The sequence below is a fragment of the Pan troglodytes genome, chromosome 9, assembly GCF_028858775.2.
Source record: "Pan troglodytes isolate AG18354 chromosome 9, NHGRI_mPanTro3-v2.0_pri, whole genome shotgun sequence".
Lineage (NCBI taxonomy): Eukaryota > Metazoa > Chordata > Mammalia > Primates > Hominidae > Pan > Pan troglodytes.
Window position 1 is genome coordinate 4,611,755 of NC_072407.2, and position 27,533 is coordinate 4,639,287.

At 60.7% G+C, this 27,533-nt stretch overlaps 1 protein-coding gene across 9 annotated transcripts; it reads right to left on the reverse strand.

The window, feature by feature from the left end:
• Window positions 1–346: 346 nt before the first annotated feature.
• Window positions 347–25,878, reverse strand: ANO9 (anoctamin 9). 9 transcript variants are annotated; one of them, XR_010147413.1, is made up of 23 exons: window positions 25,630–25,843; window positions 17,973–18,047; window positions 17,764–17,886; window positions 17,065–17,210; window positions 15,769–15,824; window positions 15,618–15,676; window positions 15,464–15,537; window positions 13,091–13,225; window positions 12,905–13,001; window positions 12,580–12,640; window positions 12,392–12,474; window positions 11,515–11,619; window positions 11,268–11,432; window positions 11,151–11,187; window positions 10,881–10,992; window positions 3,621–3,678; window positions 3,425–3,522; window positions 3,198–3,340; window positions 2,942–3,094; window positions 1,991–2,138; window positions 1,297–1,474; window positions 1,129–1,222; window positions 347–998 (listed from the first exon to the last, which is right to left on the reverse strand). XR_010147413.1 is itself a non-coding variant. In XM_024346846.3 (23 exons), the coding sequence occupies exons 1-23, from the start codon at window positions 25,795–25,797 to the stop codon at window positions 780–782; spliced, it is 2,433 nt and encodes an 810-aa protein (XP_024202614.3). In that variant the 5' UTR covers window positions 25,798–25,878; the 3' UTR covers window positions 347–779. The 9 variants fall into 9 exon arrangements, 8 of the variants coding, with proteins under 8 accessions (XP_024202614.3, XP_054517779.2, XP_016775449.4 ...); XM_024346846.3 differs by having other exon boundaries at window positions 1,297–1,398; window positions 25,708–25,878; XM_054661804.2 differs by having other exon boundaries at window positions 1,297–1,398; window positions 15,769–15,818; window positions 25,708–25,871.
• Between the last annotated feature and the right edge of the window lie 1,655 nt (window positions 25,879–27,533).

A 27,533-nucleotide genomic window follows, 5' to 3' on the forward strand; every position in this document is an offset into this window, starting at 1 on the left:
GCCCCAGAGCCTTGGGGACTCTTCGGAGCGTCCACCGCCCTCAAGGTTTTGCGCGTCCGCCCCTACCTCTTCCCTTTCCTCCAGGAAGCCTGCCTTGACCCCCACCCCAGCCTCAAGTGGCCCCGATGTCTTCTCTTGCCTCCCTCAACACCCCAGGTGCAGGGACGAGGAGAGGACCCCATAGGCGCCCCTCCCTTGGAAGCCCATGGAAAACCGGAGAAGGGACAGGCGGCCTGAGGCGGCCTCACCTGGTTCCAGACCTTCCACACTCCGGGTCTGTTTCCCATCTAGCCCTGAGGGCAGATATAATCCACCCGGGACCCAGCGAGGCCAGGAAAGCAAGACAGACAGGTTTAATTTTATTACAGAAACTGGGGCTGGCTGAAGGGAACAGGCCAGCGAGGTGGGCTCAGGACACCCCCAACAGCCAGGATGGGGGCACGGCAGGATCTGGCGCCCAGAAGTCAGAGGGAGGCCCAGGAAACTTGTGCCAGTTTTCCTGCCTTGTGGCTGCCTGAGGAGCCCTCACTCCCAGTTCTGTGGGTGCCCGGGGTCACCCAGAGTTCAAGTCAGGGCTGTGCCAAGCCTGAGAGCCCCCACAAAGACGAAGCAGGCAGAATAGGGTGGCAGCTCACAGCCCTGAACATACAGGGGACTCCTGCAGCCCCACGTGGGCACAGACTTCTCACGGCACCCCTCAACACGCACAGCGGTGGGCTTGTGGGAGGTGCTGGTGGTGGCACTGTCAGCTCCTGGTGGCCTCTGGACGGGCTCTGGCCCTACACGTCTGTGCTCCTGGCACTGAAGATGGATGCTGGGGTGGGATGGGCAGGCATCGGGGGCCGAGAGCCTGCCCCCACCCCGCCCAGCCTCTGCCTTCCATGCCACATCTTCTCACGCAGCCTCTGGTACTTCACCTCCAGAACCTTGTTCTTCACCGACTGAGGGATGTCGGGCACGAACCAGGCAGCAATGAGCTTGATGCACAAGGCCACGTGCTAGGGGCAGCACAGGAGAGGCCCAGCACGGTCAGGTGCCAGCTGGCATTTGGGGGTTCAGGGCCGGGGAGAAGGACTGGAGAGAGAACTGCCCGGACCCACTCTGAGGCCTCTCCCGGTTCTGGCTCACCTCAAAGAGGATGACGAAGGCCAGGCGGATGGCCAGGAGGAACCAGAACTTCTCGGAGAAGTTGTAATCGGGGGGATTGCGGTAGTCCCTGTATCTGGGGTAAGGAAGTACCTGAGGTCAGGGGTCAGGAGTTCAGAGGGCATTCTTGGGGGATGGGGAGTTCCAAACCTGCACAGAGTCACGTTTTCTGAGCCCTCAATCCCATCAGGGTCCTGGAAGTCCTTGGTGTGGAAGACGGACAGGCTGTGGTTGACGTAGCCCTTGAGGCAGCTGGGGAGACGGGAGAGGAGTGTGGGGTGGGGTGGGCTTCTAGGGCGGCCCCTTCAGGCCCCAGAGTGCTTCTAGCCTGCATTGTGGAGCAAAGAGTGAGGTGGGGGCCACGCCACAGACTGCCTCCAGTGGGACGGGGCTCCCGGGCCAAGCACATCTTCACATCTGGGGGCCTTGGGGGGGCTGTGGGGACTCTGGGCATCACCAGCCACTTTTCCTGCCAGAGACTGGCCCTGGGGACCCAGTCTGCAGTTTGGTGGCTCCTCGAGGTCAGAGAGCTGGATAAATCAGAAGAGGACATGCAGAACCTCACATCGGGAGGGAGCCGTTCTGGCAGGGCCTACTCAGGAGGCAGCCAGGTCTGGGAACTTCACCCCCAACTGCGGTCCTGGCCAGTTATCCCTGACTTCCAGCCCAGGGCCTGCCGTCAGTGGGCACAGGGCAGGGGCCACCCCCAGGCCCCAGCCTCACTAAAGCCCCAGGGGTACCAACAGGTCCAGCCATTCCCAGGAGAAAGGGTCTGGATCCCCCAGGGCTTGGCTGTGGTAGGGCCAGTTTCTCCCAGGGGTCTCCAGACACCCTGAGGCCTTACTCGACGGTAGAGTTGCCTTCTTTCAGGCATGGGCTATAGCGGTACTTGTAGACCACTCGGGGGATGAACTCAGATGTGAAGGCAATGACCATCCCATTGGCAATGACCGCCAGCACACCGATGGTCTCCAGCACCTGCAGCCAGGTCCCTGCACCAGAGCAGTGGGCAAGCGGTCTGACTCAGCATCCCTCGGCTGGTTCTGCCCCTACCCCCACCCCCGGCCAACACGGGGCCTGCCGTGTCTCTGCGTGGTGTCCCTCGGCTGGTTCTGCCCCCACCCCCACCCCCGGCCAACACGGGGCCTGCCGTGTCTCTGTGCGTGGTGTCCCCTTGCAGCCCTAGGGCTGCAGTATTCACAAGGAAGTCCCCAGCCATGGCAGAGCATGGCCTCTGCGCTCCTGCACCCCTCACCCTGACATGGACAGGGAGGAACCTGGGAATCCTCATCCTCCATCTTCCTGAACTTCTCAGCTGTGCCCCCCAGCCACTCCACCTCCTGGGTTCCCACCCCAGGGTAAGACCTTGTAACCCGGGCCCGAGACTGGGGGCCTCCCTAACACCTCTCTCCCTTTGCCCACATCCAGCGCCCCAGCCCCCGTCGCTCCCCTGCTGCCTGTCCGTCTCAGCGAGGCCAGTCTTGGGACAGAGGCCGGCTGCTCTGTTCCTGCCCCAGCCACTGGCAGAACCTGGGTCCCCCTTGGGGGCGTCAAGCCCCTCTGAGATCCTGACGGTTTGTGGGAGGAGCCTACAAAGCGCTCGGCCCCGCCCACTCCTGGGACCCTCCCACCCAGGCTCAACCCGCATCCGAGGCCGTCGGAGAAGGGCTGGGGGCTGTCTGCGGCGTGAGATCCGAGAGATTATTTTTCTCCAGGTGAGCTGGACTGGCCAGCGGGAAGCCCACAGGCCTGAGGCCGCCCAGTTCCCGCCCATCCTGCGCCCGCCCGGTCTGACCGATGTCCTTGGCCTTGCGCGGCACCAGGCGCCGCTGCAACCAGACCATCTTGATGGCGTCCAGGCGGATCTCCACGAGGTTGCTGAAGAGCGCGAGCAGCGGCGCCAGCGGGAAGGCAGCCACGAAGATGGTGGTGAAGCCGTACTGGATCACTGCGCGGTGGGGGGTCAGGCTCGCCGGTGCCCCGCACTCATGTCCGTGGACCCCCGCCCCGCATTCGTCTCCGCGAACCCCCGCCCCGCAGCGCCCACGCACTCATCTCCATGAACTCGTCGAACAGGCTGAAGGTGTTGACCGGGTTCAGAAGGTAGTTGCGCCGCCAGTCCCTGAGCTCGGGGTCCCGGGGCAGGTGCCCGGACTCGGAGGCCCGCAGAGAGCGGCACTTGTGGGTCACCCACCTGCGGGGAGAGCTGCGTGGCAGGGAGGGCGCAGGGGGCGGAGGGGCCTGGGGCTCCCGGGGCTGGGCGGGGGTCGGCACTCACGGGACCAGGTACTCGACGCAGTTGCTGAGCGTCTGCTTCAGGCCCATGATGATGGCCATCTGCACGAAGAGGTCCATCATGCAGCCGCTGGCGTGGCACTGCGGGGCCAGACAGGAGGGGATCAGGGAGGGGTCCTGGGGTACGGTCAGGGGAGCAGTGGCTCAGGGACAGGGCATGAAGCCTGGGGGTGACTGACCTCTTCCAGCTTCCACAAGCCCGCCAGGCGCGTGGACTTCCCGGGGTGGCCGTTGATCCTGGGGGGGAAGGGAAGTCTGGGGCACTGAGGGCAGCGCCCTGCCTCTGACAGTGTGGGTGCAGCAGGACAGAAGCGGGTAGGAAAGACACAGAACAGGCGGGGCCCTGCAGGTGAGCGGGGCACAGGTGCTCACACCCAGACGAACCACACTCGCACGTGGGCGCGCGCGCACACACACACACAGGGGAGGCCACAGGCTCCCAGATGAACCGCACCCACACGTGGGCGCGCACACACACACACACACACACACAGGGGAGGCCACAGGCTCCCAGACAAACCGCACCTGCACGTGGGCGCGCACACACACACAGGCGAGGCCACAGGCTCCAACACACGCTCCAGACAGTGTCTGTTACGAGTGGCCTCGGTTTCTCCCCGTGGAAACGGCACGATGGGTTATTTTGTGTTTAAAATCACCTGCTTTCCATAATATGAGAAATACATGAACTATCTTAAACCAAAAGTCAGGCTCATGGTCAGTGGTGAAATCTCAAAAGCATTCCTATTGTAGCTCACGACAACTGGTATTTAACACGGTTCTGGAATTCCTTGCAAATAAGCAAGAGAAATATGAAGTATAAATAGTATACATTTGCAAAGAAAAAAATGACTCTTTTAGAAAACATGATTATATACCTGGAAAATCAAAATAAAACAACTGAAAGCCTGGGTGGATAAATCAATCGAGTGCTCAAGTGGATGCAAAACGAGCATCCAGCAGAACTGGCTTTTCTGTGTGCGGCAAAGCTGCGGGGAAACATGGCATGAGAAAGTATCGGTCGCCCGCAGACACCAGCACAAGTTATACCATAACGAGACTGAAACTCACAAGGCATCTGTGGGGCCTAAATGAAGAAAACTATAAAACTACCAAGGAGCATGAAAGACTTGCAGGGAGAACCTCATTCTCCCATAAGAAAACGCAGGATGTATTTGTAGTCAGAGCGATGGGCCGCAAAGACGTCCACGTGCTCATTCTTGGAGCCTGTGACCACGTTCTTACCTGGCAAAGGAATTTTATCTCACAAGGCAGATGGTATTAAGGCTGCTAATCAGCTGACTTTAAGACGGGGAGATTATCTTGGCTTATCTGGGTTTTTCTGGTGTAATCACAAGGGTCCCTCTGTGGGGACAGGGAGCAGCTGGGAGCTGGCCTGACTCAAAAGGAATCAGAAGGACTCAGGACTCACTCAGAAGGACTCAGCCCCACGCTGCAAGCTCTGCAGGGGGAGGAGCAGCCGTGCACCAAGGAGAAGCTGAAAGTGAATTATCCCCTGGAGCCTCCAGAAGGAGCCCAGCCCTGCTAACCCCTTAGTTTTCACCCAGTGGGACTCACCTAGGACTTGTGGCCTGCAGAACTGGGAGGTAATAATTTGATTGTTTGAAGCCACTAAGCTGTGGTCATTTGTTACGGTGATTTTCTTGGAAATAATGTATCATTTTACTTATACAATCTTAAGCCAAGTCCCACAGAATTTTTTTCTTTTCAGACAGAGTCTTGCTCTGTCGCCCAGGCTGGAGTGCAATGGCATGATCTTGGCTCACTACAACCTCCACCTTCCGGGTTTAACTGATTCTCCTGCCTCAGCCTCCTGAGTAGCTGGGACTACAGGCTCACACCACCACGCCTGGCTAGTAGAGACGGGGTTTCTTCATGTTGGCCAGTCTGGTCTTGAACTCCTGACCTCAGGTGATCTGCCTGCCTCAGCCTCCCAAAGTGCTGGGATTTCAGCCTCCTCAGCACCTGGGATTACAGGTGCGCGCCACCACGCCTGGCTAATTTTTGTATATTTAGTAAAGACGGGGTTTCACCATGCTGGCCAGGCTGGTCTCGAACTCCTGACCTCATGATCCGCCCACCTCGGCCTCCCAAAGTGCTGGGATTACAGGCGTGAGCCACCACACCCAGCTAGTCTCACAGAATTTTTGGCAATTTGACAAAATGATTCTGACATTCATCTGAAAGAATAAACATATGTAAATAACCATTAAAAAAGTAGAAAAGAAGAGTGATGGACAGCAGCTAGCCCCACCCTACAGCAAGGCATAAAGCAATACTACCCAGCACAGCAAGGGGCTGGTACTGGAATTGTCAGAATCCATGAGAAGACAATATATAAGCAAAGAATGGAATTTGGTGTATGACGAAGAAGGCATTTCAAGTTAAGAATGGTGATGGGGATGGTTAGTCAATCAATGGTTTGGGGACAACTGGGTGCCATTTGGAAAACAAACAGCCTTCCTTCCTCTGCCCCTTGCAGCAAAACAAATTCCTTACAAGTCAGGGATTTGAAGGTTTAAGGGTTTTTGTGACAGGATCTCTGTCACTTGGGCTGGAGTGCAATGGTGAGATTATGGCTCACTACAGCCTCCACCTCCCAGGCTCCAGCGATCCTCCTACCTCAGCCTCCCAAGTAGCTAGGACTACAGGCCCAAACCACCACACCCAACTAATTTTCTATTTTTTGTAGAGATGTGCGGTGGGGGGTTTGGGGGCAGTGGGTCTCACTACATTGCCCAGGCTGGTCTTGAACTCCCGGCCTCAAGTAATCCTCCTACCTTGGCCTCCCAAAATGCTGGGATTACAAGCATGAGCCACTGCACTCAGCCAAATGTTTAATATTTTGAAATCATAAACATCTAAAGGAAATCACAGTTGAATACACACACACACACACGCACACACATTTGAGATGGAGCCTCACTCTGTCACCCAGGCTGGAGCGCAATGGTGCGATTTCAGTTCACTGCAACCTCTGCCTCCTGGGTTCAAGTGATTTTTGTGCCTCAGCCTCCCGAGTAGCTGGGACTACAGGCTCACACCACCACGCCTGGTTAGTAGAGACGGGGTTTCTTCATGTTGGCCAGTCTGGTCTTGAACTCCTGACCTCAGGTGATCTGCCTGCCTCAGCCTCCCAAAGTGCTGGGATTTCAGGCATAAGCCACTGCACCTGGCCCACAGTTGAACATATTTATTAATCTTGAGGAGTGGCATGAAAAAATAGAACCATAAAGGAATACTGTCAAAAAGAATTTGCTCTAGTGTAACACGGGAAACCAGGTAGATTTTTCACGCTGTTTTCCGAGAGACCTCCCCATGCAAAGAGGCACAGAACTAAGCTCTAGAGCCAGACTTTGTGGTTTTTATCTGTTCCGCCACCCACTGGCTGTGTGTCCTGGAGATAGTTTCTTAACCTCTCTGGTCCTCAGTCATCTATTCTGTAAAATGGCAATGAGAGAAGCTCTGCCCTATAGGGCTACTGTGCAGATTAAATGAGTTAATGATAGAATGTGTGAGTGGGCAATGGATGTAGCTACTATTATACAGACCCATCTCATCCATCAAGAAAAATCAATTCAGTTCCTTGGTCTTTAATACGAATGAATAACCACAGAGATTTACTCACAAGAGGAGTAAGAGGAGAATAACGATTAAAAAACAAAAATGGACCCTTTAGGAAACAAGAGATAATTAGGGAACAGATGAGAACTTAGGGAGAAGGAAAACCTAATTGAAATCCTCAAGAACATAAAAACACGGAAGGGATGCTGTGAATAAAAAATAAAGAGGAAACAAAACACTCTTAGAAATTAAGACTTTAATTGTTAAACGTAAAACAAAGAAATCAATCGATGGAGAAAAAGGCACAAAGTGAAGGAAATCTCTCCAGATGTTACAAGGAGGAGACATGGACACGGGACGCGCGGGAGCAAAAGGCGGCGCGGAGACGGGACGCGCGGGAGCAAAAGGCGGCGCGGAGACGGGACGCGCGGGAGGAAAAGGCGGCGGAGAGACGGGACGCGCGGGAGGAAAAGGCGGCACCGAGACGGGACGCGCGGGAGCAAAAGGCGGCGCGGAGACGGGACGCGCGGGAGCAAAAGGCGGCGCGGAGACGGGACGCGCGGGAGGAAAAGGCGGCGGAGAGACGGGACGCGCGGGAGGAAAAGGCGGCACCGAGACGGGACGCGCGGGAGGAAAAGGCGGCACCGAGACGGGACGCGCGGGAGCAAAAGGCGGCACCGAGACGGGACGCGCGGGAGGAAAAGGCGGCACCGAGACGGGACGCGCGGGAGGAAAAGGCGGCACCGAGACGGGACGCGCGGGAGCAAAAGGCAGCGCGGAGACGGGACGCGCGGGAGGAAAAGGCGGCGCGGAGACGGGACGCGCGGGAGCAAAAGGCGGCGCGGAGACGGGACGCGCGGGAGGAAAAGGCGGCGCGGAGACGGGACGCGCGGGAGGAAAAGGCGGCGGAGAGACGGGACGCGCGGGAGGAAAAGGCGGCACCGAGACGGGACGCGCGGGAGGAAAAGGCGGCACCGAGACGGGACGCGCGGGAGGAAAAGGCGGCACCGAGACGGGACGCGCGGGAGGAAAAGGCTCCCAAGGAAGATCTCTGGAAGAAAAGGGACTCCGTGCAATACACGATGTACCACAGAGAGGCTGGGTACAATTGATAAAGACATTCAAGAAAAAGAGGCAAGTAGAAACCCCAGGAGATGGATTGGAAGGCAGACAAAATCAAAAACAACAAAAGATAAACTCCAGGAAAAACAAAGAGCTGTACAATAAATGTTACAAATATGATGCAAAGTAAAACATACCATGATTTTAAGAAACTGACAGTTAAAAAAAAAAAAGCAAGCAAGAAAGAAGCCTGGCCTTCATGCTACGATAACCTAACAAAAATGCTCCGATAATATGAACAGTCAATTCATAGGGAAAAAAATACAATGATCAGTAAATATCTGGAAAGATGCTAGACTTCACCAATAGTTTTTTGTTTTTTGTTTTTTTTTTTGGTTTTTTTTTTTGAGACGGAGTCTCACTCTGTCACCCAGGCTGGAGTGCAGTGGCGCGATCTCGGTTCACTGCAGGCTCTGCCTCCCAGGTTCACACCATTCTGCCTCAGCCTCCCCAGTAGCTGGGACTACAGGCGGCTGCCACCACGCCCGGCTAATTTTTTGTATTTTTTTTTTGTAGAGATGGGGTTTCACCGTGTTAGCCAGGATACTCTCGATCTCTTGACCTCATGATCCTCGTGCCTCGGCCTCCCAAAGTGCTGAGATGACAGGCGTGAGCCACCTCGCCCGGCCCCTCACCAGTAGTTTTTTAAAGGCACTTTTAAAAAATGAAAAGACTTTGCCCATCAGCTCAAGATGGAACATATAGTTTCACACACTGTGGGTAGCTTTGTCACTGACACAGCCTTTCTGGAGGTCTCTTTACCAGGATCTATGTTAATGTAAATGCAAACTCCCAAGTCACAATTAAAATGGCGACTGCAGGTGCAGTGGGTCACACCTGTCATCCCAGCACGTGGGGACACCAAGGCGGGAGGATTGCTTGAGACTGCAGGCGCGGTAGCTCACACCTGTTATCCCGTAGCACGTTGGGAGGCCGAGGCAGGAGGATTGCTTGAGCCCAGGAGTTCGAGACCAGCCTGGGCAACATGACAAAACCCCATCTCTACAAAAAATAGAAAAAATTAGCCAGGCATGGTGGCACATGCCTGTAGTCCCAGCTATTCGGGAGGCTGAGGCAGGAGGATTGCTGGAACCAGGAGTTTGAGGCTGTAGTGAGCTGTGATGGTACCACTGTACTCCAGCCTGGGGCAATGGATCAAGATACTGTCTCTAAAAGTAAATAAATAAAAATAAAATGACAGGCTGCTGACACCCACTACCAGGCATCACCTTATAGGTGTAAGGGAATTGGAGAGGCCTGAAGTCCACTCAAGACATCAGGCTTTCGGGGGAGACACTCAGGAAGCAACCCGGCCCTGCCAGGATCCCCAGGAAGCCTCGGGACTTGGGTACCCCTGGTGGATTGGGGGCACTGATTAGGGGAATGCAGGCCCAGCTGGAAGGTCCCTGGGCTTCCTACCTGACCACAAAACCCCCTCAGGAGGACTAGAAGCTCACTAGGGGTTTGAACAACCAGGGACTCAGCACACAGGGTTGGACCAATTGACACTGAGGCCCCACACTGTCCTCCCCAACCCCAGCTGGCCTCCCAGCACATAGACAGCGTCCTTCTGCCTCCAGACAGGAGACCAGGGTTCACTCGCAGGAGCTTCCAGAGTGAGAGGTCCCACCAGGAGAGACGTGGCCCACAGCAAGCCATGGTGCACTCCTTTCCCAAGACGGATGGGGGTCAAGAACCAGCATCTACAGGGCCAGACATGGTGGCTCACACCTGTCATCCCAGCACTTAGGGAGGCCAAGGTGGGTGGATCACCTGAGGTCAGGAGCTCGAGACCAGCCTGGCCAACATGGTGAAACCCTTTCTCTACAAAAAATACAAAAATTAGCTGGGTGTGCTGGTGCGCACCTGTGGTCCCAGCCACTCAGGAGGCTGAGGCAGGAGAATTGCTTGAACCCAGGAAGCAGAGGTTGTAGCGAGCCAAGATCATGCCACTGCACTCCAGCCTGGGCGACAGAGCGAGACTCCATCTCAAAAAAAAAAAAGTAAAGCTGCAGCCAGCATCCCTCTCACCTCGCCTTCCTAATTAGTGAAATGAGTCTTTCTGGCTCCATCAATCCATATACACCTTTTTTTGGCCAGGTGCAGTGGCTCACGCCTGAAATCCTAACACTTTGGGAAACTGAGGCAGGAGGATCGCTCGAGCCCAGGAATTCGAGACCAGCCTGGGTAACACGGTGAGACCCCATTTCTACAAAAAATATTAAAATTAGCTGGGTGTGGTGGTGCACGCCTGTAATCCCAGCTACTCAGGAGACCCAGGAGGTCAAGACTGCAGTGAGCCAACATTGTGCCACTGGACACCAGCCTGGCGACAGCAAGACCCTGTCTCTGCCTCTCTCTCTCTCTCTCTCATATATACATGTATACGAGGATGTGTGGGCAGGCAGACCCAGGAAGACACCAAGTGCATTTTCAGCATAAAGAGCAGGTGCAGTTATTCCCAGGACAAAGCCATTTCTGCCAGTGCTGTTATGTGCCTGCAAATGCATGAAAAAGCCTGGGAGGCCACCAGACTGTCTTGATGCTACCTCGGGGCCTGGGATTCAGGAGCTGGGCTCACTGCAGGCTTTGCTCACATGTCTCTAGATTGGATTTCCACTTGCTCTCAGCAGAAATTACTTTTAAAATTAAAAGAATGGACATTGCCACTTTAAAGGCAGTGGAACAAGCCCTCGTGAGTTGGGTTGGAGGGAGCCTGGCGCCGGCCCTACCTGCCCAGGATGAAGGCGATGTAGATGAGAGACGAGAAATGGGTGAAGAACTGCAGCGTGAAGAAGCGGATGGTGAACCTGCTCTCTCGCTCCGAGAAGGTCCTGGGCATCTCTGGAATGGGACCGGCCCTCACCTCTCTCCCTGCTCATAGGAGAGGCCCTGGGGCAGCAGGAAGGGTCCCCTCCCCTGCTCTCTGACCACAGCCCCAAGGCCCCAGCCCTGAGTCCTCCCGCCGGGTCCCCCAAGAGGGTCTGGGGTAGTCCTCTCACCGAAGTCACAAAGCTTCAGGGCCACGCGCCTGTTGATCTGCGGAGGAGGGCACCGAATGGGCTCACTGGGGCTCCGGTGGACCCCCCAGCTCGGGCCTGCCCTGCTCCCGGCCCCACCTTGGTCATGATGACGATGGTCACATAGTGCACCAGAGCCCCGGTCACCACCACGGCCGTGGTCACCCGCTCCTCCAGGAAGGGCACGGCCGAGCTGCTGAAGAGCGCGGAGGCCAGGACGCGGTAGACCACCAGGACGTGGGCCATGCCGATCATGAGGCAGATCTGCGGGACAGCTGTGGTGGGCGGGGGCCGGGGAGGGCATGCAGCCCGGGTCTCCAGCCCCACCGCGGTGTCCCCTGCGTACCATGAGCAGGGTCAGGACGAGGATGACGGTGCTGCGTAGGTAGGAGTGCTGGTATGGCCGGAGCTTGTAGTCGGGGCAGTTAATGAGCTGAAGTGCCATTTCCTCCTGGGGAGAGCACCCGGCAAGCCTCAGACAAGGGACACTCACCCCACACGTGGGGAGACAGACACAGGGACACGCCTCACGGGTGGACAGACACGGGACACTCACCCCACACATGGGGAGACAGACATGGGACACGCACCCCACACGTGGGGAGACAGACACAGGGACACGCCTCACGGGTGGACAGACACGGGACACTCACCCCACACGTGGGGAGACAGACACAGGGACACGCCTCACGGGTGGACAGACACGGGACACTCACCCCACACGTAGGGAGACAGACACAGGGACACGCCTCACGGGTGGACAGACACGGGACACTCACCCCACACGTGGGGAGACAGACACAGGGACACGCCTCACGGGTGGACAGACACGGGACACTCACCCCACACGTAGGGAGACAGACACAGGGACACGCCTCACGGGTGGACAGACACGGGACACTCACCCCACACGTGGGGAGACAGACACAGGGACACGCCTCACGGGTGGACAGACACGGGACACTCACCCCACACGTGGGGAGACAGACACAGGGACACGCCTCATGGGTGGACAGACACGGGACACTCACCCCACACGTGGGGAGAGAGACACAGGGACACACCTCACGGGTGGACAGACCAGGACACACGCCCCACATGTGGGGAGACAGACTCGGGACACACGCCTCAGACACGGCAGGCATATGTGGGCCGTGCAGGGCATCGGGCGCCAACAGCCCCTGCTCGGGTCGGCCTCAGCTGCGCTGCCAGCTCCACCTCACCTGTTCCTCGTCCCACACGTACAGGTCCCAGTGCAGGACCACGCGGGCGCGCTGCCGCTTCCAGATCTCCAGGAACACCGTGGCTGCGGCGGGGGCAAGGAGGGGCATCACTGCACTACGCCAGGTGGACCTCGGAGCTTGGGCTGGCACTTCCCCTGGCCCCGCAGAGGCGCCCCGCAGCAACTCACCCCAGAGAGCCATGAAGATGGCGAACACCACCGTGCCATCATTGTCAAAGAGGTGGGTGAGCTGGGGGGGTGATAGGTGGGCCGGAGAGGAGGTGGGTGAGCTGGGGAGGGGGGCAGGTGAGCCAGGGAGGGAGGCAGGAAAGCCAGGGAAGGGGGCAGGTGGGCTGAGGAAATGGGTGGGTGGGCTGGGGCTGGGCCTCCCCGTCAGCCCTGTGGGGAAAGCTGAGCAGCTCTGCAGGGCTCCAGGCCTTGACCTCCCCCCCTTCGGGTGGGTGCACCGTTCCCATCTTCCACAGGCCCTGGGGTGGACCCGGAGGCGACAAACCTTGGCAAAAGTGCAGGTTTCCGAGAGCCGCTGGTACCTGCGGCTGTGGTCGCCAAGGGGACACATGAGGATGTCGTGGGCCTCACAGATCTCCTTGCTGAAGGGGCAGGGATGAGGCTGGGGTTGGCTCCTCCAGGCAGCAGGGCCCACCCCGGCCCCCCATGCCCGGCCCCTGCTGCGGCCCACCTGATCTGGCTGGTCTCAAACAGCGAGAATCCGCTCAGAAAGACTAAGAGGCCCGTCAGGGCGGCCGGCACCAGCATGTAGGTGTACCAGCCCAGCCAGACGAAGTACAGGGCCACCTTTTCCCCAAAGTAGTTCCTGCAGGCAGCAGGGGTCAAGGCCAGCTGTCAGGGGGCGGTGGGGGAGGGACGGGAAAGGGATGGGGGTGGGAGGGGGCAGCAGGGGAGGGATGGGGCAGGGACGGGGTGGGAAGGGGTGGCGGGGGAGGGATGATGGAGGGACAGGGGTGGGAGGGGCAGCGGGCAAGGGATGGGGGAGGGACGGGGTGGGAGGGGCAGCAGGGGAGGGATGAGGAGGGATGGGGTGGGAGGGGGCAGTGAGGGAAGGGACAGGGGTGGGACAGGGGAGGGACGGGGGAAGGACAGGGGTGGGAAGGGGCAGCGGGGGAGGGATGGGAGAGGGATGGGGGAGGGACAGGGTGGGAGGGGGCAGCGGGGGAGGGACAGGAGAGGGACAGGGGAGGGATGAGGGTGGGAGGGCGAGGCAGGGGAGGGATGGGGGAGGGAGGGGGCAGTGGGGGAGGGACAGGGTGGGAGGGGGCTGCCAGGGAGGGATGGGGGAGGGAAAGGGGTGGGAGGGGGTGGTGGGGGAGGGACAGGGGAGGGACGGGCGTGGGAGGGGGCGGCAGGGGAGGGATGGGGGTGGGGGAGGGGGGTCTCTCTTTTGGTGGCATCAGTGAGTCTGAATGGGAAGCACATCTGTGGGCGTGGGGGCATCTGTGAGGGTGTGGGCAGTGTGGGAGCATCTGGGTGGTGTGTGGGGGCGTTTACAGGAGGTGGCGGCTTCCGGGTGGTGTGTGTGGATGTCTGGGGGGTGTGGGGGCTCCCATGGGTGTCTGGGGGTGTCTGCGGGGGTGTGGGGGCTCCTGCGGGTATCTGGGGGCATCCGCGGGGGTGTGGGGGCTCCCACTGGTATCTGGGGGCGTCCGCGGGGGTGTGGGGGCTCCCGCGGGTATCTGGGGGCATCCGCGGGGGTGTGGGGGCTCCCGCGGGTATCTGGGGGTTTCCGCAGGGGTGTGGGGGCTCTCGTGGGTATCTGGGGGCTTCCGCAGGGGTGTGGGGGCTCCCGTGGGTATCTGGGGGCTTCCGCAGGGGTGTGGGGGCTCCCGCGGGTATCTGGGGGCGTCCGCGGGGGTGTGGGGGCTCCCGCGGGTATCTGGGGGGGCATCTGCGGGGGTGTGGGGGCTCCTGCGGGTATCTAGGAGGCGTCTGCGGGGGTGTGGGGGCTCCCGCGGGTATCTGGGGGCGTCCGCGGGGGTGTGGGGGCTCCCGCGGGTATCTGGGGGGGCGTCTGCGGGCGTGTGGGGGCTCCCGTGGGTATCTGGGGGGGCGTCTGCGGGGGTGTGGGGGCTCCCGCGGGTATCTGGGGGTTTCTGCAGGGGTGTGGGGGCTCCCGCGGGTATCTGGGGGCTTCCGCAGGGGTGTGGGGGCTCCCGCGGGTATCTGGGGGCTTCCGCAGGGGTGTGGGGGCTCCCGCGGGTATCTGGGGGGGCGTCTGCGGGGGTGTGTGGGCTCCTGCGGGTATCTGGGGGTTTCCGCAGGGGTGTGGGGGCTCCCGCGGGTATCTGGGGGTTTCCGCAGGGGTGTGGGGGCTCCCGCGGGTATCTGGGGGTTTCCGCAGGGGTGTGGGGGCTCCCGCGGGTATCTAGGAGGCGTCTGTGGGGGTGTGGGGGCTCCCGCGGGTATCTGGGGGCGTCCGCGGGGGTGTGGGGGCTCCCGTGGGTATCTGGGGGCATCCGCAGGGGTGTGGGGGCTCCCGCTGGTATCTGGGGGCATCCGCGGGGGTGTGGGGGCTCCCGCGGGTATCTGGGGGCGTCTGCGGGGGTGTGGGGGCTCCCGTGGGTATCTGGGGGGGCGTCTGCGGGGATGTGGGGGCTCCCGCGGGTATCTAGGAGGCGTCTGCGGGGGTGTGGGGGCTCCCGCGGGTATCTGGGGGCTTCCGCAGGGGTGTGGGGGCTCCCGCGGGTATCTGGGGGGGCGTCTGCGGGGGTGTGGGGGCTCCTGCGGGTATCTGGGGGTTTCCGCAGGGGTGTGGGGGCTCCCGCGGGTATCTGGGGGCTTCCGCAGGGGTGTGGGGGCTCCCGCGGGTATCTGGGGGCGTCTGCGGGGGTGTGGGGGCTCCCGCGGGTATCGGGGGGGCGTCTGCGGGGGTGTGGGGGCTCCCGCGGGTATCTGGGGGCGTCTGCGGGGGTGTGGGGGCTCCCGTGGGTATCTGGGAGCTTCCGCAGGGGTGTGGGGGCTCCCGCGGGTATCTGGGGGCGTCCGCAGGAGGCGGGGCCGTCCTCAGGGTTCCTGTGCTCTCTTTGGGCAGCGTTACCTGATTTCATCAACTGGCTGCTCCCGGAACATGTGTCTCCACCGCGCCCACGTCTTCTTCAGGTGTCCCTCCCCCTGGCTCGGGTGACAGAGAGTGAGAGCCCCCATCCCAGGGTCCCACGCCAGGGCCCTCTCCAGGCCGGCTCACCCCTCACCTTGTGCAGGGGGAACCTGGCCTCGAAGACCCCGTCCTTCATCAGATCTTCGAAGGTCTCTGGGTCACAGGGGTTCACGAGTCAGGGGGAGTGAGGTGCTGGGAGAACCCTGCCCGCAGCGCCCCTGTCGGTGCCCCACCCCTGCCCTTACCACCAGCCGAGGTCTTGTTGTTCATGACAACGAAGTTCACGATTCGGATTCTGAGACTCGAGAGCCAGAGCAGGGTGGCCCCGTGTGACCACAGTGGACCCTGCCTCCAGGTCTCAACCTGCCCTCTGGTCTGGCCAGGCCCAGGCCCCTCCCTGTCCTGGCAGAGCCCCCAGCCTGCCAGCTCTGACCAGAGCCCAGAATCCACAACTCACCCGGGAGCCCACCCCGCACCCTCCTTAAAGTGCTCCCGGGGCCTGGCCTGCCCCACGGCGTCCAGGATGAGGCTGGGCTGGGGGGCTCCCTCTCCTCCCAGCCCGTCCCTCCCAGAAGCCCAGACCACAGCCCGCACCTGCAACCACACCTCCCACCTGCGGGCCCCATGTGTCCAGAGCACACCCCAGCCTGCATCCGCACACACCCTCCTTATACCCTGGAGCTGTTCTGTTCCACTGTGCAGAGACTGGGGCTTAGGAAAGGGAACGTCCCAAGGCCACACAGCCACGAAGCAGCACAGCCAAGCGTCCGACGGCAGAGCCAGGCTCCCAGCCTCCCCCTGTGCCTAGAGACATGGCTCCTGGACACCCCAGGGCACGTCGCAGGTACGCGCCCCCCAAGCCTGCTCCCGTCAGCCCCCTCAAGCCACCTCCCCTCCTTTGATGCCGCCTCGCGACTCCCCAAGACCCATAGCTCACTTCACAGGTGCCCTCCACTGCCTCGTAACCAATGCCAGGAGTGTCCTTGGCCGGTCCACCAAGCAGGCCCTGGCTGAGCCCTGTGGGGCCTGGATGGGGCTGGGCAGCTCATGGGGGCATGGAGGGCCAGGCTTGGAGGCTCCCTCCTGGGCTGGAGGATTGGGGAGAAGCAGGGCCTTAGGGAGCAAGGAGGGTGTCCCTGCCGGGCCTCTGGGTCTGTGCCTGGGAGGCCAGGGACGGTGTCCAGGAAGGGGCATCGGAACTGGAGAGGAGGGGTCTTCAAGAGACACTGGCCTTGGTCCAGGAGGGGCCCCTGGGCCTCTGCAAATCCTGCCCAACCCCTAAGGCTGGCTGTGACTGTGTCCCCAGGAACGCAGGCAGCCACACGGAGCCCTCAGAACGCTCTGAGGGTTGAGAACCACCGTGATCCTTTATTGGGACGGGGAAGCTGAGGCTCACACAGCCTGTGGCCCCTGCCCTGAGACCACGCGGCTGTCCTGCCTTGGCGACACCTGGAGCCTGGCACTGTCTCCTGCCTGGTCTGGACCAAGCATACGGGTGGCAAGGGGTTCTCCTGGCCACGGCTCTGGGTGCAGCCTCTCACCTCGTGGTGACCGGGATGGTGGTCGGCGCGGCCAGCTCAGCGTGGGGCGCAGGCCCCTCAGGCTCCAGGAGGAGAGTGCGGTACAGGCCAAAGACGCTGTTGTCAGCACGGATCCCAAAGAAGACCTGTTTCTGGTCCCGGATCACCTGGGGGCACATGGGACCCTCTATCCCACCTCAGAACCCTTCCCCCTCTATCCCACCTCAGAACCCTCCCCCCTCTATCCCACCTCAGAACCCTCCCCCCTCTATCCCACCTCAGAACCCTCCCCCCTCTATCCCACCTCAGAACCCTCCCCCCTCTATCCCACCTCAGAACCCTCCCCCCTCTATCCCACCTCAGAACCCTCCCCCTCTATTCCACCTCAGAACCCTCCCCCCTCTATCCCACCTCAGAACCCTCCCCCCTCTATTCCACCTCAGAACCCTCCCTTCATCTGCAGCTGTGGCCCAGAGCCACGGAGCCGCCTCGCTCCCCACACCCCTGCTTCTCCCCAGTCCTCCAGCCCAGGAGAGAGCCTCCAAGCCTGGCCCTCCGTGCCGCCATGACCGGCCCCACAGCCCTGCCCCTCGCTGGGCACCCGCCCCGGCCCCACGGCCCTGCCCCTCGCTGGGCACCCGCCCCGGCCCCACGGCCCTGCCCCTCGCTGGGCACCCGCCCCGGCCCCACGGCCCTGCCCCTCGCTGGGCACCCGCCCACCTTAATGTGGAAGCCCTTTCTCCTGAGCTCCTCCAGGAACTGTTGCTGCCGCGCCTGCCGGGGGTCTCTCTGGGTGTGACGTTGGGCCACGAGGACATAGTCCCACTGCTCGGAGGCCTCGGTCTGCAGGGAGGAGGCATGGGGCCAGGCGCAGGTGAAGGGGCAGAGCAGGGCCAGGTGGGGCCCGGGAGGGGCCCCCGGACACCCACCTCACAGGTGCTGATCTCCATCAGCGGGAAGCTGTCCCCTTCGGGCTCCACCAGGATCCGGAGGCTCTCTTTGCCCTGGGGGTTTGGGGGCAGAGAAAGGGATAGGAGGATGTGATTGGGGGCGAGATGCCCCTCATTGGCGGGTCCCTGCAGCGGACCACGTGGTCACACACCGTCCCTCCCCACAAGGAGAACAGCAAAGAGTCCCAAGGAGATGGCTGTAGGCGGGTGACAGGCCAGAGGGCCAGGGCCTGCTACAAACAACCGACAAAGGACTGTGGAAACAGAAGCGCGTGAGGGGCTCCTACAAATGCAAAAGGGAAGACGCAGCCCACAGAGGCCAACGGGATTGCACAGAAGAGGAGCACGCTGAGCAGCCGACAGGGGAAGTGACGGGAACTCCAGAACAGCCAAGGAAACGCAGGTCAGAGGACCAGGAGACCAATGCACGGGAGAAGCCACAGGCGCCCCTGCACACTCCCAGTGCTGCGCGTATCAGAGCACGGGTTTGGAAACCTGTTGGACTGTGTTTAAAATTGAACGCTCCCAGCCCCTGGCCTAGCCCGTCCACCCCTGGAGGTGCAGACGAGGGCACTCGCGGCGGCCCCATTTCACATCAGGTCCCTGGGGGCTGGGCAGACGGACACCATGCATCATGCCGCCCCCCCACAGGGAGGATCCTGCAGCAGGCGAGGTGAGTGCCCGCAGGCACAGTGCACGGGGCTCCTTCAGGGTGACGGCCGCAGGCACATCCCAGCAGACACAGGGACACAAGTGTCTGGGGCCGGAACCTTCCGGAGGAAGGGAATTTGCAGGGCCTCAGAGCATCCCCTGATATTTGTTAATTACTGAGGCAGTCTCCAAGCTGTCACTGGCTGCGTCACACCTGGTCCCTGCACCTGAGTCCCTCCCCTCTGCCAGCCGCATCCTCACCAAGCTCAAGACCTGCCTCCTCCAGAAAGTCTCACTTGACTGCTTGAGCCAGTTGGCCCTTGAGGGCTGCCAGGTAAAATAGAGGCCACCCAGTCACACCTGATTTCCAGATAAACAACAGAAGGATATAGTATTGTAGTGTAGTGTAGTGTAGTATAGGATAGCATAGCATAGCATAGCGTAGTAGGGTATAGTATGGTATAGTCTAGTCTAGTCTAGTTTGGTCTAGTATAGCATAGGATAGCATAGCATAGCATAATATGGTATAGTCTAGTATAGTCTAGTCTAGTATGGTCTAGTCTAGTCTAGTCTAGTATAGCATAGGATAGCATAGTATAGCATAGCATAGCATAGCATAGCATAGCATAGAGTACTATGGTATAGTATGGTCTAGTCTAGTCTAGTCTAGTATAGCATAGGATAGCATAGTATAGCATAGCATAATACGGTATAGTCTAGTATAGTCTAGTCTAGTATGGTCTGGTCTAGTCTAGTCTAGTCTAGTATGGTCTAGTCTAGTCTAGTATGGTCTAGTCTAGTCTAGTATAGCATAGTATAGCATAGCATAGAGTGCTATGATATAGTATGGTCTAGTCTAGTCTAGTCTGGCCTAGTATAGCATAGGATAGCATAGCATAGCATAATATGGTATAGTCTAGTATAGTCTAGTATGGTCTAGTCTAGTCTAGTATAGCATAGCATAGTATAGCATAGATGCCCCAGTGATTGCATGGGACACGCCTACACCAAAAATGTTGTTTATGTGACATTGTGACATTCAGCTTGACTGGGTGTCTGTTTCTTTTTTTTTCTTTTCTTTCCTTTTTTTTTTTTTTTTTTGAGACAGAGTTTTCCTCTTGATGCCCTGTCTGGAGTGCAGTGGTACAGTCTCGGCTCACTGTAACCTCCGTCTCCCGGGTTCAAGCGATTCTCCTGCCTCAGCCTCCCGAGTAGCTGGGATTAACAGGCACACGCCACCACGCCCAGCTGATTTTGTATTTTTAGTAGAGACAGGGTTTCTCCATGTTGGGCAGGCTGGTCTCGAACTCCCGACCTCAGGTGATCCGCCTGCCTCGGCCTCCCAAAGTGCTGGGATTACAGGCGTGAGCCACCACGCCCGGCCCTGTTTCTTATTTTGTTTTGCTAAGTCTGCAACCCTAGTCCAGGTCTGGCCTCCAGCCCCCACCCCACACACACACACCAGGAGCTACGGGTTCTGGGACAGATCTCCCTATTCTCTCTACCGTCTCAACCACAGAAGCCAGGAAATGCATCCAACCAACCACAGAACGGAAGGCTCTCAGGCAGGGGGTTGGTCCATGGCTAGTACCAGTCCTTGGCCAGTTAGGAACCGGGCCACAGAGCAGGGGTGAGCAGGGAGTGAGCAGGGAGTGAGCAGGGGGTGAGCAGGAGGTGAGCAGGGGGTGAGCAGGACGTGAGCAGGGGGTGAGCGGGGAGTGAGCTGGGGCTGAGCAGGGGGTGAGCAGGGGATGAGCGGGGAGTGAGCTGGGGCTGAGCAGGGGGTGAGCAGGGGGTGAGCAGGAGGTGAGCAGGGGGTGAGCAGGGGGTGAGCGGGGAGTGAGCTGGGGCTGAGCAGGGGGTGAGCAGGGGGTGAGCGGGGAGTGAGCTGGGGGTGAGCAGGGGGTGAGCAGGGGGTGAGCGAGCGGGGGAAGTGAGCGGGGAGGTGAGCAGGGGGTGAGCAGGGGGTGAGGGGGTGAGCGGAGAGTGAGCTGGGGGTGAGCAGGGGGTGAGCAGGAGGTAACCAGGAGGTGAGCGGGGGGGTGAGCAGGGGGTGAGCAGGGGGTGAGTGGGGAGGTGAGCAGGGGTGGTGAGCAGGGGGGGTGAGCGGGGGAGGTGAGCAGGGAGGTGAGCGGGGGGTGAGCGGGGGTGAGCAGGGGGTGAGGGGGTGAACGGGCGGTGAGCTGGGGGTGAGCAGGGGGTGAGCGGGCAGTGAGCGGGGGAGGTGAGCAGGGGAGGTGAGTGGGGTGTGAGCAGGGGGTGAGCTGGGGGTGAGCAGGGGGTGAGGGGGTAAGCACGGGGTGAGCGGGGGGTGAGCGGGGGGTGAGTGTTCCCGCCTGGGCTCCATGTCCCGTCAGATCAGCGGCGGCGTTAGATCCTCAGGAGGAAGAACCCCATTGTGCACTGCACATGCAGGGATCTCGGCTGCTCCTTATGAGAATCTAATGCCTGATGATCTAGGTGAGACGATTTCATCCCAAAACCATCCCACCACACCCACAGCTGTGGAAAAATTGTCTTCTGCGAAACCGGTCCCTGGTGCTGAAAAGGTTGGGGAGCACTGCAGTAAGGCATCCGACGCCCCGGTCACAGGGAGATGGGCTCAGGTAGACACCATCTGAGCGCCCAGTGCCACACTGCAGCCTCCCTGGGGGGGAAGTTCTTGCCCTAGTTTGCCCACGGGGCTCACCTGGCCCTTCTGCCCCGTCCTAGACCAGCAGTTCTTACAGCCTCAATCAACCCTTCCTCTGACTCCCTCCTTGGCCTTCCCGACAGCCCACGGACAGATACTTGCACTCAGGCGTGGCTTGCCACACTGAAACTTCTCCCCCGTCCTGGGTTAGAGGAGAAACCTTCATCCTCCGACGGATATGCAGGAAGGGGCGTGGCACCTGCCCAGGCAGGAGAGGCACCTCTGTCTCAGCGCAGAGGGCAGCCTCCCTGGAGGGGACTGGTGGTCTGGGGGACGTGGGCATCACGGCTCCAGCTCTGCAGCTTGCCTCCGTAGGGGCCCGGGAAGTGTTGTGTTGGAGGGATTCATGGGGGAATGGCCCCTCACATGCCTGGCTTCAGACCCAGGATGAGGGTCCCTCCTCTGCCCAGAACCCCAGCTCCTCTGGCAGAGGCTGAAATTAGAGACCCCCTCACATCAGCCTGGGCCGAAAGTTGAAAGCCGGCAGGATAAGCCCAGACCCCTGAGAAGGAAGGGACGAGGCAGGGACCCCAGACCAGGCAGGACTTTCGGAGAAGCCTGGGAGAGGGGACTGTCCCTGGGGAACATTCTCAAAGGTGGGGGTGGGAAGCCATCCTTCACCCCAGAAATGAGGCACAGAAACCCCCTCCCCACCAAAGACACCGTGCAGCACTGGGGTGATGACCCCACGCCTCTGCAAATAGCAGGATCAGCCTCCCCCGGGGAATGGGGTGCAAAGCCCCCATCACTGACGTGGGCTGACAGGGAGCCCTCCCCCCAGGGCAGAGCTACACGCACACCTGGGGCGTGCCAGCCCCTGGCTGCCCTTAGCTGCTCCCTCGGACAAGGCAGAAGCACTAGGGCTGCCAGGTGTAGCCCCTGCCGACACACACAGCCAGACAGGTGGAGTCCCCCCCGACACACACAGCCAGACAGGTGGAGTACCCCCGACACACACAGCCAGACAGGTGGAGTCCCCCCCGACACACACAGCCAGACAGGTGTAGCCCCCCTGACACACACAGCCAGACAGGCCTCAGGCTCCGAGACTCTGCTGCAGAACACTGGGCCCACCAGCCTCCAGGACCGGGCCATCCATCTGTCCATCCGTCTCCAGGGCCAGTGTTTACAGACCACGGGAGCCTGGCTTCTCCGCACCGCCCTCGCGGTCTTCACAGGTGGGCGCTGGACCACCTGAAGTCACCTCCACTTCCAGCCATGCAGACTGTTCGGTTTATCCACAGTGAGATGTCTGGGACCCCCATGTCCCCAGTCCATGGGCCCCACCTCCGGGAAGCTATGTATGGGCCCACAGGCTTCCAGCTCCCAGGGTAGGGACAGGGGCTGTCCCTACACACTCAGTCTCAGGGCCTCTGAAGCTTCAGCCAGGCTTGCCATCTGCAAACCCAGAGAGGGAGGCCGGCTCTGGGTGGACAGCCGGCCAGGCCCTAGCTCTGACGCCACCGAAACACCCCAGGCCTCAGTTTCCTCGTCTGTACGACAGGGTGTCCTCACCCCGGCCCCCAGGTCACCTCAGCGACGTGCAGACACAGGAAGAAGGTGGACAGAACCACACACTGTTCTCCCCCATCCTTCCTGTCCCACAGCCCTCACAGGTGACACACCCAGTAATCCAGGGCCCCAGGGAGTTTGTGGGGTGCTCCCGGCACCCCCATTGTGGGCATAGGGCAGCGTCCAGCGGGCAAGCCCCTGGTTCCCAGTGAGGAAGCTTCTGGAGACACTGTAGCCCGCTCCCTCCCAAGGGCTGGAGTGTGAGGACAGAGCTGGAGGTCCTGCCCATCCGTCCTCTTCCCAGTCCAGCCTCCAGGTTGGGGGCAGGCAGAGGAGATGGCTATGCAGATATGACCCCACCCCACTCCTGAGAGGCCTGGCCAGGGGGTCCCACGACGCACATCCCCCCAGCTGTGCATGGGAAGGTGTTTGGGCCTCATCTCCTCCTGAGGTCACGTCAAGCCTCTTGGCTGGTGCCCTGAGCCCTCTGGGATCTGGCCCTTGAGAACTTTACAGTTTCGTCATCCACGGAGGGTCCCCTTCTGCCCCACCGCAGTCCCGAGCATGGAGAGGCCCACCTCGTGAGCCACAGCGCCTCGCCTCTGCCCAGCCCACGCATCCTCTGAACAAACCCTCCCCAGCTGGCTCTACTCCTCGGAGCCCCTGAAGCCAGTCTTCTGCCCCCCCCCCGCCCTCCCTCCAGCTGTCCAGTCTGTCATCTGTCAGTTCACCCATCCGTGTGCCCGTCCATCCCCAGACACTGACGGAGCGACCTGCGTGCAGCCCTCCCAGGCAGTGCGTGGCGTTCGTGGATGCAGGGGCGGGGGCCTACTTGGCAGGTGAGGAGGCATGGAGCTTGGCATTGTAGGGCAAGAGGTTGGCAAAAGGTGAGAAAATGGGGGCAGCATTCCTGGGAGAAAGAACATGTGTGGGCACGCCCTGAGAATCAGGGTGCAGTTGGTGTCTGGGACTCAGCAGTCAGCACCTCCCAGGGACTCAGCACTCAGCACCTCCAAGGAGGACTTGGTAGCTACTACTCCTGGTGACTCAGCACTCGGCACCTATGGAAACTGAGTCCAGGGACTCAGTCCTTGGCACTTCAGCTTTGCAGAAGCATAAAGGGCAAGAAGGGAGCTGCCAGAAGGGGAGGCTGGAGGTTGGCAGAGGCCAATCAGGGGAGGCTGCTAGGCTTCTTGGCCAACTGGAGAGCTTGGACTTCAGCAGGGGGCAGTGGGGAGCCATGGAAGGGGTTAGAGCAGGGGAAAGGCCCGCCCAGATCCAGCCTGGAGCTGGGACTACCAAGTCCTCCCCATGTCTGCAACTGTCCTTTTTGATCACCACAGGAGTTTTGACCTGCTCCGTTTCCGACCTGGACCGGTTCACCCCTCCTTAGGCAACTTGGTGGTCCCCTGCTCCTGGGAGGTCACCATACTGATGCGTGGACAGCCAGTCAGCCTAACACACTACAGCCCAGAACTCCCAGGCTCGAGCAACCCTCCTGCCTTAGCCTCCGGAGTAGCTGGGACCGCAGGCTCATACCACCATGCCCGGGTTCGAGCAGTCCTCCTGCCTCAGCCTCCCGAGTAGCTGGGAGCGCAGGCACGCGCCACCACGCCCGGGTTCGAGCAGTCCTCCTGCCTGAGCCTCCCAAGTAGCTGAGACTGCAGGTGCATGCCACGACGCCCGGGTTCAAGCAATCCTCTTGCCTCAGCTTCCGGAGTAGCCGGGACCGCAGGCACGCGCCACCAGGCCCGGCTGCAACTGTCTTTTTTGAAGGACTGATGCTCTCACTTCCGACAAACCAGGTGCTGCTTCTCCCAACCCAACCCCTGGCCAGCCCCAAGTCTCTCCTCTAACCCCCAGCATGGGAGGAAGGGGCTGGCAGAGGGGACCCTGAGCTCAGGCTAAGGGGCATCAGGTGCTGGGCTGAGCAGCCAGGGTGTCAGACCTGGATGTGGAGGGCCGAGGAGAGCCCTGGGCGGAGATGGAGCAAGAGGCCGCCGGCGCAGCCCACACGTGGAGGCCCTGGCAGGCCGAGAGGGAGGCTGGTTTCACTCCGCACCTCACCACTGCCTCCTCCCTGGGCCGACCAGGTGCTGACCTGCCCAGGTGTTGGCCCTGGCCCCAGGTGACCTCTTCACTGGCAGAGGGGAGAAAAGATGTCTTTCTGCGTGTTCACCTGCACTCCGTCCCCCAGAATCGGAATCCAGCAGCAGCAGTCAGCCCCCACCCCTAGAATCGGAATCCAGCAGCAGCAGTCGGCCCCCACCTGTGCTGGGCGGGGTCCTTGGGGAGCAGAGAGCCCACAGCCCGCCGGCCACTCTGCAGCTCCCAACCCCGGGGCAGCCTGCCTGGAGCCCACAGCCCGCTCCCCCTTAGGGGCCAGCTGCAAGGCAAAGCTGCCAGGTCTGGGGTCCTCAGCAGCAGCCCCCGCCTCGGTGGGCAGGCCCTCTCCATCTCGTGTTCAGGACTCTGGTAGAGGTTCCTGGCCCCACACACTTGCTAAGAGCCCAGCTCTGGTGTCCTCAGAATCCCGGGCTGGAGGGAGGAACGCCGCCCTCCTCCAGCGCTTCCAACCCCCAGCGTGCCCCAGGGGTCCAGGAGGCAGCTTAGCTGAGCCGGGCGGTCACCCTCACCTGACCTGGCAGCCTGCAGAGACCCCCCACACACACACACAGGCGCCTTCCAGGTGGGGCTGGCGGGGGGCTGGGGCCGGGTGGCCCGGGTGTGGGCGTGGCTGGGGGCCTTGAAGGTGTGAACCCTTTTGAGCGCAGGACTCACCTGCATGCTGGCTGTGGCCGGAGTTCCGGCTGGGGTTTGGCGGCCAGGAGAGTGGCTGCCAGCGGCGGGTGCTCCTACCTGACTTCCGCGTGGGGCTCGCCCCTCCCTCCTCCTCCTCCAGCGTCCTGCAGCTGCCGCGCCTGGGTGTAGTCGAGGAGGAGCCAGCATCCAGGCCAGGAGAGTAACCCAGCCCCTGGAGCCCGGGACACCTTCCTGGAGCCCAGATGGCGGGTCAGGGGCCAGAGGGGAATTCCTAGGCTGGAGTTCCCGGGAAGGGGGTTTCCACTGTGAGATGGGGCTCATGACACCTGGTCCTAGGGGGAAGCAGGATGGCACAGAGCCCCTGACAGAGCCGGCACCAACACCCCCACTTGCCTTGCCTCTCTCACCCCCGCTCACACATCCGCATGTTCCCTCCAAAAGCATCCCACCCCCGGCCATGCCCCCGACCCCGGGCCACGGCCCCCCCACCCCGGGCCACCGCCCCCCCCCCACCCCACAGGTCCAGTGCTGATTCCCTTAGAGGAGAAACTGGGGCAAGGAGGACTGAGGACGAGACAGATTCCCAAAGAAACTGTCTGCTCCCACCCAAGCCCCTGCTTTCTGGGCCCCACTGGGGAATCCTTGGAGTCCTGGGGACACGTGGCTGGCCCCAGGCTGTGTAGACAACGGAGGAGGAGCCCTCCACCCCGCATCCCCAGTCCCTGAGCACGTTCTGTGCAGCCCGGGCTGAGGGCGGCAGCTGGGCAGGCTCTGGGTGTCCTGAGAGTGACCGTCCAGTGGAGTGCCCTGAGGAGGGAAGGGCTGCGGGGAGTGGGGGCCCAGGCCGTGGGCTGGCACACATTATCTGCAGCGTGTGTGGCGAGGAGTCTGCTTCTGAAAGCTGCTGCGAAGCTGGGGAGGCAGGGCCAGAACTCCGCAGGCAGACGCTGTCACACGGAACGGCACCAGGCCCGCTGGGGCCAGAGCACCCCCCGGCAAGCCCAGCAGCCCTCTGCTGTGTTCCAGGCCCAGGGCCGACAGTCGGCTCTGGTTTCCCCAAGGGGTAACATGGTCCCACCCATGTTTCTCCTTGGGGGACCTCCTGGCAGGCTGGGACGGCAGCAGAGACCACAGCTTTGCCACTTTGGCAAAGACAAGCGAGTGAAGTGGTGGCCGAGGACCTGTGAGCTCAGATGGGGCAAATCCAAATGGAACACATTAAGATCTGTGTGCAAAATGGTGGTGGCTTAAACAAGCTGTGTATTTCTCCTATAAGTGAAATCTGGAGTTGGCCGGGTGCAGTGGCTCATGCCTGTAATCCCAGCGCTTTGGCAGGCCGAGGCGGGTGGATCACCTGAGGTCAGGAGTTCGAGACCAGCTTGCCCAACATGGTGAGACCCCGTCTCTACTAAAAATACAAAAATTAGCCAGGTATGGTGGTGCACGCCTGTAATCTCAGCTACTCGGGAGGCTGAGGCAGGAGAATCGCTTGAACCTGGGAGGCAGAGGTTGCAGTGAGCCAAGATCACACCACTGCACTCCAGCCTGGGTGAAAGAGTAAGACTCTGTCTTTAAAACAAAGCAAAACAAAAATCTAGAGTTGGCTAGTCCTGGACTAGTATGGCCGAACTATAGTCATCAGAGACCCAGAATGCCTTCAGCTTGTTGCTCTGCCACCTTAAATACATGGTCCCAGCACCTGGTCCAAAATGAGTGCTCAAGCTCCAGTCATCACATCCACGTTCCAGCCAGTGGGAAGAGGAAAGAGCGAAGGAGGGAACCTCACCCGTCACATGGTTAGTCACGTGACCACACTCTACTGCAAGGAAACCTGGGGCATGTGAGCTCTTTTCCCATGGAAGAAAGCAGGGTAAGTGGGAGAGGGAACATCCGGCAGTCTCACCAGGGGGTCACAGCTGCCA

What these genes read in the sequence shown, in the direction of transcription:
- ANO9 (XM_016919960.4), bottom strand. Translation starts at nt 25,797, where the DNA reads ATGCTGGCTCCTCCTCGACTACACCCAGGCGCGGCAGCTGCAGGACGC. An exon ending in CGGCCACAGCCAGCATGCAG is followed by an intron (nt 18,048 to 25,629) that starts GTGAGTCCTGCG and finishes CCAAACCCCCAG; the next exon opens with GGCAAAGAGAGCCTCCGGAT. An exon ending in CCAGGTTCCCCCTGCACAAG is followed by an intron (nt 15,538 to 15,617) that starts GTGAGGGGTGAG and finishes CACCCGAGCCAG; the next exon opens with GGGGAGGGACACCTGAAGAA.